General features: G+C 42.5%; 1 protein-coding gene across 5 annotated transcripts; it reads right to left on the bottom strand.

Annotated features, from left to right (window-relative positions):
• Positions 1-3623: 3623 nt before the first annotated feature.
• LOC123102094 (nuclear transcription factor Y subunit A-2) lies at positions 3624-8343 on the bottom strand. Of its 5 annotated transcripts, none has more exons than XM_044523378.1 (6): positions 8229-8343; positions 7400-7756; positions 5730-5830; positions 5504-5569; positions 4657-4800; positions 3624-4547 (listed from the first exon to the last, which is right to left on the bottom strand). In XM_044523378.1, the coding sequence occupies exons 2-6, from the start codon at positions 7716-7718 to the stop codon at positions 4152-4154; spliced, it is 1026 nt and encodes a 341-aa protein (XP_044379313.1). In that variant the 5' UTR covers positions 7719-7756; positions 8229-8343; the 3' UTR covers positions 3624-4151. The 5 variants fall into 5 exon arrangements, with proteins under 5 accessions (XP_044379313.1, XP_044379315.1, XP_044379314.1 ...); XM_044523380.1 differs by having other exon boundaries at positions 7400-7753; positions 8229-8339; XM_044523379.1 differs by having other exon boundaries at positions 8023-8235.
• Positions 8344-10583: the final 2240 nt, after the last annotated feature.

The raw sequence follows: 10583 nt of genomic DNA, 5'->3' as shown, positions 1-10583 counted from the left end.
AAAAGTGAGATCTAATAAAGATAATAAGATAAATATTTTTGATATTTTTGTTGTATAAATTGGAAAATAAAGATTGCAAAATAAATAGTAAACTAGAATTATAGATCAGAAACTTATATGATGTAAAGTAGACCCGAGGGCCATAGGTTTCACTAGTGGATTCTCTCATGATAGCATGTATTACGGTGGGTGAACAAATTACTGCCGAGCAATTGATAGAAAAGCGCATAGTTATGATGATATCTAAGGCAATGATCATGAATATAGGCATCATGTCCGTGTCAAGTAGACCGAAACAATTCTGCATCTACTACTATTACTTCACGCATTGACCTCTATCTAGCATGCATCTAGAGTATTAAGTTTATAAGAACAGAGTAACGCATTAGGCAAGATGACATGATGTAGAGGGATAAACTCAAGCAATATGATATAAACCACATCTTGTTATCCTCGATGGCAACAATACAATATGTGTCGGTTCCCTTTCTGTCACTGGGATCAAGCACCGCAAGATTGAACCCAAAGCTAAGCACTTCTCCCATTGCAAGAAAGATCAATCTAGTAGGCTAAACCAAACTGATAATTCGAAGAAACTTGCAAAGATATCAAATCATGCATATAAGAATTCAGAGAAGAATCAAATATTGTTCATAGATAAACTTGATCATAAACCCACAATTCATCGGATCTCAGCAAACACACCGCAAAAAGTATTACATCGAATAGATCTCCAAGAATATCGAGGAGAACTTTGTATTGAGAACAAAAGAGAGAGAAGAAGCGATCTAGCTAATAACTATGGACACGAAGGTGTGTGGTAAACTACTCACACATCATCGGGGAGGCTATGATGTTGATGTAGAAGCCCTCCGTGATCGAATCCCCCTCCGGCGGATCGCCGGAAAAGGTCCCTAGATGGGATCTCACGAGTACAGAAGGTTGCGGCGGTGGAAAAGTGGTTTCGTGGATCCCCTGGGTGTTTTCAGGGTATAAGAGTATATATAGGCGAAAAAAGTAGGTCGGTGGAGCTACGAGGGGCCCACGAGGGTGGGGCGCGCCGCCCTACCCCATGGCCGCCATGTTGCTTTCTTGACCTCCACTCCAAGTCTCCTGAATTGCGTTTGCTCCAAAAAAGATCCTTGCGAAGGTTTCATTCCGTTTGGATTCCGTTTGATATTCTTTTTCTGCGAAACACTGAAATAGGCAAAAAAACAACAATTTGCACTGGGCCTTTGGTTAATAGGTTAGTCCCAAAAATAATATAAAAGTGCATAATAAAGCTCATTAAACATCCAAAACAGATAATATAATAGCATGGAACAATAAAAAATTATAGATATGTTGGAGACGTATCACAGAGATGGCAGGGGAAAGCCGAGGCGTCGCGGCCTTATCCCCCTGTCGACACCGGCGAGGCGGCGTGGTGGCAACCTGACGCGGGCGCTCGGTCGCCCGCACAGTGAAGACGGCGCAGGAGGGGGAACTGGGCCAGTTCGTGTGAGGTAGGTGGGCCGGCTTGGTGGGCCAAAGCCCGGGGGGTGTTGTTTCTTTCTTCTTTTACATTCCCTGTTTTCTAGCTTCTTTTATATTGTTTTAGTTTTATATAATACCAAAGAAGCACCTAAATTAGCGTTATTAAATAACTCCACTGCCTTAAATAACTTGACACATTAACTAAATAGTTTGTGTTTGTGCATTAATTAAAAAGCATTTAATAATTATTTTAGCCATGTTTTATTTTTTTAGGGCATTAAAGCACATTATAAATTATAGGTTCCGACATGACAAATAATCAAAGATTATTTGCCACACCTAGAACATTTTAGTTTTGACATTTGAAAATTTGATTTTTCGACTTTATTTTAAATTTGAATTTGGACCGGTTTTGAACCTATGCGAGTTTAACAACAGTAATCGTGGTGACGTGGCATCATTAGCAAAGGATTATTGTAGTTTAATTATCCGGGCGTCACATTGGAGCACACGAACTTGGTTCGGGCGTTTAGAGGTGTTGTGGTTGATATGGTGGTTTGGTGCGTTGGTTTTGGTCGGCGGACGCAAGATGAGGGTGTGTTGCTGAGTAGCCGGTTGGTGTAGATGCGGCGTGGAGAGCCATGCTGATGGTCACTTCCTATCACACGATAGGTGTCACGTTCACCTGCTACGTGTACGCTTCTGGAAGGCGGATTGTATCGTCTGGTTGCTTCACTCGCGGTTGTTGCTTGATGCACACTCCAATGTGCAGTGGGTGGCTTTTGGCGGCTAGGTGCGGAGACGTGAGTGCCAAAAAGGACACCATAGCTGCTCCATCATGCACCCACCAACATCCGGGCAGACAACGGTTGAAATCCCCCAATGGGGCATGTGCTCACACTCGGGCTGATGTCGTTGTGCGTTCAGTGTCGGGGGGTCTACAAGCATGACTTCGATCGACCACCACTACTCAGATAACGTTTGCACCCGACCCATTACAACAGATTGACGGAGATGTCCTGGACATCCCATGATGGGATACCCTCATTCCGCATGTTTCTACTCATCTGGGAACACCATACGGACACTCTTGACCCTTTCCTTTTTAACGAGTCCCCGGGGCTCTGGGGTCTTGTGCTCCGAGCACCCGACTGGGAACCCAAGAGGATATAAGGTTGGGAGCGTAACATTAGGAGTCTTATGGTTACATGGTGATCCACTTTCCATGTGTCCAGGGATATCTCGTATGTAACAGATTCCTAAAATATAGCTACCATACTACTACACCCAATATATAAATAGGGAAGCTGCCCTATCCCATCTCATGAGAAATGTCATCGTACCGCAGACTAGTCAGTAAAATTTAGCAGGACTACAGACTAATCAAATACAATATAGTAGGACGTAGTGTTGTTATCAATTTCAGGGTTGAACCTGCGTAAACCCACTAGATCTCCTCTGGACGAAATAAGGAATACATATTTCAATGTGTTTGATTGCAATTATTGAACTTTAAGGTTTTTTTTATTGTCTTGTCATGTTAATTTTTATTATTTGGTGATGAAAGGCTATTACAAAGCTCCTTTTTGGGTGGGATATAAACAAGTTATTTTGGATATATGTTTTGATGTTTGTTGTTGGCATACTAATATAATGATAGTAAGTCAATGATGCATATGGAGATATGTTTAGTTTTCAGAAAAGGAATGTAATTATTTTATTAATGGACATCATATATTGGAGGTATAATGCTTCTTTGATACTCCCTCCGTAAACTAATATAAGAGCGTTTAGATTACTATTTTAGTGATCTAAACGCTCTTATATTAGTTTACAGAGGGAGTATATTACAATTTGTCAAATACTTTTGTGCTAACTTACTATACCTATGCTTCGATTTTTGTTTGAAGTGCTTTGTAATATCTGTAATTGTCTATGATTAATTTTTTCTCCAGGATTGCTACTCTCATTACAAAGAGCTAGCCAAAGCAAATTCTCTTTCCTCGAGTATCCAATCAAGTAAAAGGCGATGCCTTCTTGCAAATTGGCAGCTGCAAGTGTGAAGCAAATGGAATATGCCTCAGTCTGAGGTTCCAAGTGTGAAGCAAATGAGCCACAGACCACAGCATAAGGAACTTCACAAACCATTCCAAGTCTCAATACATCACTGATTTCAGGTGTCAACACCACAGAGTACAAACAAACCAAGTCTACACACAGAACCTTCAAGCCAACTATTACAACACATCACCAAGTCTACTTAACATACTCCAATACTTCTCCAAACGAAAGAGATAGGAGTACTTCATACAAACTCCAATTCCAGTACCGTTCAAACTAGTCTGAAGTTTCAGACATTTATTCAAATAGAAACTTAAACCTGCTACCGCGAAACGGTCGGATGATGGTAGCAAGCAGTAGTACTTACCTACATAATATATTTTTTATGGCAAAGGGGGTGTTCCACTCACCACAGGATCCTGGAAACTAGCATGAAGCTTCGAGGACAAGTAGGCGATGAGCGAAAGCACTACCGATGCCATGAGCCAAGAATGAATTGCCCACGGACAGCCAGATGACGGCAGGATCCCTGCCCTGGAGCTGGACACAATGCCGGCAGATGCTGCCGGTTTGCGCCATCTCTTGATATTTCGGCTGTCCGTCACCCCCTCAAGTCATGCTTTGAGGAGGTTGCAGCAGCCATCGGAGGCTGCTGCCCACTTGAAGGGGTTGCCGGCCCCATGCTCACCGTCCATGATGCTCGGGAGCGGGGTGAAGAAGTGTGTCCGGAGATGCTCAAAGTTGTGGTAGTGGTCCACATCTTCATGGTCATACAAGCTTGTCACCTCTGAGCCAGACATGCTGGAGACACTGCTTGGGTTTCCCTGCTCAGAGTGCTGGATCTCTGAACTGAGAGATGCAGCTGACCGCATAAGCGGGTTACCAACCATCGCCTTGCTCCCAACACCAGTGTCTTTTCCATTGGTCTCTTTCTTAGTGTTGAGGAAGCGTCCACCGGAGCCTCTCGCACGGCGCATTGCATGAAGATGGCGTGACTCGTGAAGATATGGCTGCATTGTAGAAAGCACTCACATGAATGGAAAGAAAGAAGAACATTTGCATTGCATGCCATGGTGGAATAAACATCCTCGGTTTATACTTTGAGAAGGTGAGCCACACCTTTCTGGCCTTGACCAACCTATTCTCCTTCTCTGCCTTGGCGCGAGCACGGCGGCGACGGAGGATGCCTTCATATTGCTTTGCATTCACATAAATTGGAGCATCAGCAGGCATATTCAGTGGTATAAGCATACGCCCACTAGACTGCATTGCACAAAGGGAAATGGAGGATCATATTAGATATCACACATTACTAGATAAAATAAATTGTATACAAGCTTCAGCCTTACAAACTCAAAGATAAATCCTACTCCCTCCGTCCCAAAATAACTGTCTCAATTTTGTACTAACTCTAGTACAAAGTTATACTAAGCTTGAGACACTTATTTTGGGACGGAGGGAATATTATATATCCTTTTTGGTGTCAATGAAAAAAGGATACCCCAGAACACTTTCCTGACATTAAGCCAAGAAAGCTTCACCATGCAATTGCTATTCACAAACTTCAAAAATATTAACTTTGTACTCGGTGTACACTCTGTGCTAGATTTCATTTGTTGCTTATTGAGAAAACTAAAGATTTATATTTGCACTAACTTCATGTTCAGAAATGACATACATAATATAACTAGCACTATGAACCATTTTACGGAAACTTTGTGCTAGATTGTTCAAACTGTGGAATTCAGATGAACACTGGACTAAAGTTCTGTACTACTCCCTCCATCCGAAAATACTTGTCATCAAAATGGATAAAAACAGATGTATCTAAAACTAAAATATGTCTAGATACATCCCCTTTTATCCATTTTGATGACAAGTATTTCCGGACGGAGGGAGTACATATATACAAGGATTAGTCATAGAAATCGTGGAGATGACTCATTAAAAACTAAATGCACATTACCGCTGATCTCATTCCATAAGAAGAAAGTAGGCCATACTGCTGATCAGAGTAGTAGTTGGAGGAAATCTGAAAAATATCAGAAGGCATTGATGAACTCAAAGGCTAAGGAAATTCAGAAAGGCATTTGTAACTGTAAGGTTGCAAAGTCCTAAATGCATTACTAATTTAATCACAGGTTTGTCACCATTATTCATACAGATAAACCGAACAAGTGGGAAAAGCTTACCACAGATTGGCCAAGGCCCAACTCAAAGTGGTCATTATATTCTGTGAATGGTGACTGCAGAGTGATAGGTGCAGAGTGCTCAGAACTGTTCCCTCCTTTACCTGAACCCAAATGCACCATCAATCACATATCCAAGGTCCATAAAAACAGAAGTACGTCTGTACTTTGAAATCCGCCAGTCATTCAAGTTGCTAGAAAGAGAAAGTCATGCATGATAGGAGATCTTTAACTGACAAAGGGAAATCCTTCTAATCTCATTGAGACGCTTACATGGCATTACATATCAGAAGAACATGTGCTAAAAAGCTGTGGATCCATGAACCCATGGCAATTTGACTTATGATGTTCAATTTTCTATATCAAATGCATAAGTTTCAGTGTTCATAAAAAAAGCATAAGTTTCAGAAGGATCGAGTCTATATAGCATCAGATTTTCTACAAGGCATATTAGGTTACATACTAGGTTCTTTTGGTGTCATGCCACGACTCAACAGAAGAAAATGTTTTTTTAACCAAAGAAAATGTCAGAATTTCCATGGCGCGTGTCTACAGACTAGTTATGCGCTGGGGTGTTTTTCTCATGTCGGAAATAGCATAATCGTGCAGTATGGTTTTTCTGAATCAAGATGTTGATTGATGTCTGAATCAAGGTATACACAAATTGGCAATACTTATGCTAGAACCGTAAGGAACCAGTAAATTTAAAAGAACTCAAGGGGTATAAGAAGGAAGGTCACAGGTTTAGCCAAGGTTTAGCCTTTGAGTGAAAGCGGTACAAAAATATCTGTTGAATTGATTATGTGATGTAAATGGTGTCTATGAATAATGGCATCCACATAAGACCTTACTTTAGAAGGATCCAACCAGCCCTCATCCAGCATGAGTCATCATCCGCTTGTCACAACATATACAGATTCCACCTCCGTGCAAGATTTGTTCAAAATTACCCTATATTTCCCTTACCAAAGATAACCATCTTTTCTTTTTTTGCAGATTGAAAAGTACTAAATGTTTATCTAATTTAAGCTAATTAACTCACATATTCACGATGCGGCAAGCATTCTAATATTTGGGTTTACACTTCATACTAAAAACGTATCTACCTTTCTCTGAACAACATCAAATTTGTTCATACTAAAAGCGTATCTACCTTTCTCTGAACAACACCAAATTTGTCTACCTGTGTCGAGAAATAGGTACAGATAGCGCCAAATTTGTACTGAAACTTAAATTACCGAGAGCTGAACCAAACCCTGTGTCATTCACATGTATCAAATCACTCTCTACTCTTTTCTACTAACATGCACAGATTTAACTAGTTCATTGGGTATGGCACATCATACTGTTCTCACGATACATTACGCGGTTTTCTTGTAATAGCCCTATTATCTGAGAGAAACACCACCCTACTATGTGCACTCAACATTACCTAAGCACTCCTAGAACTGCATTCTGTATGTCTATATATGCTACAAACATTGCCAAATTTGTACTGAATCTTTTTTCTGTGTGTGTGAATGCTGAAAACTTAAATTACTGAGAGCTGAACCCAGCCATGTGTCACACCACTATCTACTCTTTCTACTAGTAGCAAGTAGCATGCACAGTTTAAATAAGCTCATATCAGGCCACAGAACAAACACCTATCTCAAAGGACAGAGCAGCCTCACCATGAGCCATGGAGAACTTGAGAGCTTCAGGGATGCCCCTCTCCCCCATGGGCTGCGGCGGCAGCGGCACGGCGTCCAGCAGCGCCTGGGCCCTCGGCACGACCTGGAACTGGCCGTCCCGGCAGGCATCCTCCGGCGGCGACATGGACATGGGCACGGCCGGCGGCGCCTTCCCGTGGCCCATCGGCTCGCCGTACAGCAGCTGGGACCCTACCCACCACGGCAGCGGCGCCCCACCGGAGGCCTGGCCCGCGGCGGCGGCGGCGGCGAGCAGCTGCTGCCCCGCGAATCCCTCATGGTGGTTCTTGAATCTCATCATTGCGGCGGTCCGGATGTGACTAAGCGCCTACCAACCTGCTGCAATCAAGAGCGGCACAAAAACAAGCAACGCAGATTGAGACTGAGCATCGATTAAATCAGAAACAGAAGTGCAGATTGCCGCTAAAGAGGGGCGAAAAAAATCCTCAGAAACAGAATGCGGAGGATGGGGAATGCAGGGTGAGAGAGGTCGCCGGAATTAAAACCGGAGCGAATCAAGAAACTGAAGGAGCAAAATTCCCCAAGAACTGAACCGAAAGCTGGAACTTTTTTTACTGAAAGCAAAAAAAGAGGATTTACAGTACCCAAAATCCACGGGGATTTCAGCGAGCCCAGAGCCGGAACGAGCTCGCGACGCAGGACAGGGGACGTTGAAGGGGCCGTGAATGTGCGCGGCGAGAATCTCAGCAAGAGACCAAGGCGGGCGAAAGGATCCAAGACATGCATGCAGCAGAGCGCAGCAGGAGGGAGGAGGGGGGAGGAGCAGGGGATGAAACCAAAGGCCACTCACATTCCAGCTCCAGCTCCAGCTCCTGATGGGGCGGATGAGGACAACAAGAAGAGCTGTGCCTGTGAGGTGATGGATGGATGGAGAGAGAGATTGGGGGAGGGCGGAGGGAGGAGAGAGAGAGGACAAGACGGGACGGGAGAGGCGCGTATAAATGGGCGCTACTGAAACCAAGAAAAAGCTTTCCCTTCCTCCTTCCCCAGAGCCTCGTTGCTTTCACATTTTACTACTCCTCCAAAACCGCAAAGCCCAAATGATTTTTCTTTCATTTTCCTCTTTGCCAAACACATATTTATTTCCCACTAAAAACATTTATTTGTCCTCCAGAAAAGTTCAGTTCTTGTTATTTACTACTGCCCAGTTGGGCTCTTTTTCCCAGCCAAGACCTTTCAACTCCCCAGTGCTGGAATTATTAGGTTGGGTGCTAACTGCAAGTGGTGATTATACTGGACTAATCATGCTGTCAAAAGCAAGGTGTAGAGGATTTTTTATATTTGAAAATAGTATTAGCAGTGTATTGGGGTGTGGAACTTAGTACTAACTACTAAGCTGGGTAAGATGAGATCTGCAGGAGTGGCAAGTGAGTGGTGACTATAATTTGGTGAGGCAGGCAGACATGAACAGTTTAGGTTGCTGTAGCAAGTACTGCTGCAGGTAGCCATCACTTGGATTCCAAAAATCCACTTCTAGTAGTAGCTTATCATACATCAACAGATTGTGTAGTACTCCTACCCTGTAAATGCAATGCCCTTTTTTGAACAAACATATATTGCTAGACATGTTTTCCCTTTCAGTCTTGGTATATACCAGTACAATAAATTTTTTACCCTCATTGTAATCCATTGTAGTACATTTTTGGCGATGGATCATTGTACTGCTGTAATTGGGAGTAGTAGTAGTCTGTCTCTCGTGGGGAGTAAACATTTATGCATAACTACCGCGCATGCATTTTTTTTTTCAAAGCACTTAAATGAGAGGGTATACTTCTTCCAGCCCAATTTATAACTCATACACGTATCTCAAGAATTAAGTTTGACCATCGATTTGACCAATAAAATATGTGTTGTGTGCCATCAAAATTATTGTTGGTCATCTATTTCAAAAAATAACCACATGTGGTAAGCAATCCAAACTATTCTATTCAAAAAATAAGTTTGACCACCATTACATTTGTATTCAGAAGAAGTTTCGATGGTGTGATTTTTGTTTTTGCGGAAAAAACTTTTGATCTATTCATCAACAATCAAGGCGGTATAAGGAACACCAGAAGTAATAGAAATTACATCTATATCCGTAGACCACCTAGCGATAACTACAAGCCCTGGAATGAGCCGAAGGTGCACCGCCGTCATCACCCGTCTCTCATGAGAGCTGGGTAAATTTTGTTGTAGTAGACAGTCGAGAAAGTGTCGTGCTAAGGCTCCGCAAGAACAGTGCACCAGAATAGGAATCGTCGCTGATGAATAGGATTGTTGATCGAAAGGATCCAACCTGTAGACACACAGACACATGAATGAAGATCAAACCCAACCGAGTCCACCAAAGACAACCACCGAGCAAACCCCGTGAGATCCGCTGGAGAAACACCTTCACACACCCTCTGACGATGCTAGGCGTATCATCGGGACTGGAACTCTACAGGGAGAACCTTAATCCATCTTCAGGGAGCTGCTACCGTCTCACATTCCTAAGCAGACACAAACCCTAACCAAACTCACAAAAACACTTAAAAACGAAGCCCTCCCGCTAGCAAGGATCGGGATCCACGTCAACCCGTGGCCCTAAGGCCACAGGAGGTGAGACATATCTGCAACGACACTGGCAGGAGCCAGAAACCATAGTCGCCCTGTTCGCCCCAAGGCAAGAAACAAAGGTGTGATTTTTATGTCACATGACTCATATATTACTAGTCTAATTGATGATTGAAGTTAAATCTTACAACCTCTTCAATTCAAGAGATTTGCATCGGATTTTGGAGGAGTATAATCCTTAGAAAAAAATCTACGTTAGTCATTTGATTTGTAGGACTATATTCTATAGGAGTTTTTTCTAAGGAACTATTTATACTACATTTCATAGAAAATCTAACATCCACGCAAACTTTTTGGAAAAAAAAACTCTGTATTTCTTATGATGCAATCAAACAAACTCAGATTCTGTAGAATTCCAATGGACAAGACATTTTAGTTATGTTTATTTACTATTCCTACATTTTTTACAATTCTGTTAACGAAAGGCACAATACTCAGGTGTGGCATCAAAACAACCATGAAGCTTAATTGGGGTAGTCAATCCAAGCTCCACCATTGGCTTTCAGGTTGGACTAGTCACTAGAGTTACATGTAAAATTTACGAAAG

This window comes from Triticum aestivum, chromosome 5A (genome assembly GCF_018294505.1).
Source record: "Triticum aestivum cultivar Chinese Spring chromosome 5A, IWGSC CS RefSeq v2.1, whole genome shotgun sequence".
NCBI lineage: Eukaryota > Viridiplantae > Streptophyta > Magnoliopsida > Poales > Poaceae > Triticum > Triticum aestivum.
Note: the sequence above shows the minus strand (reverse complement) of the source record. Positions and strands in the feature narration are given on the sequence as shown.

Excerpts from the sequence above, each read along its gene's own strand:
- LOC123102094 (XM_044523378.1), bottom strand. The coding sequence starts at position 7,718 with ATGATGAGATTCAAGAACCACCATGAGGGATTCGCGGGGCAGCAGCTG. Across the intron at positions 5,831-7,399 it reads CAAGTTCTCCATGGCTCATG|GTAAAGGAGGGAACAGTTCT; the intron begins GTGAGGCTGCTC and ends ATTTGGGTTCAG. Across the intron at positions 4,548-4,656 it reads GGTTGGTCAAGGCCAGAAAG|CCATATCTTCACGAGTCACG; the intron begins GTGTGGCTCACC and ends TCTACAATGCAG.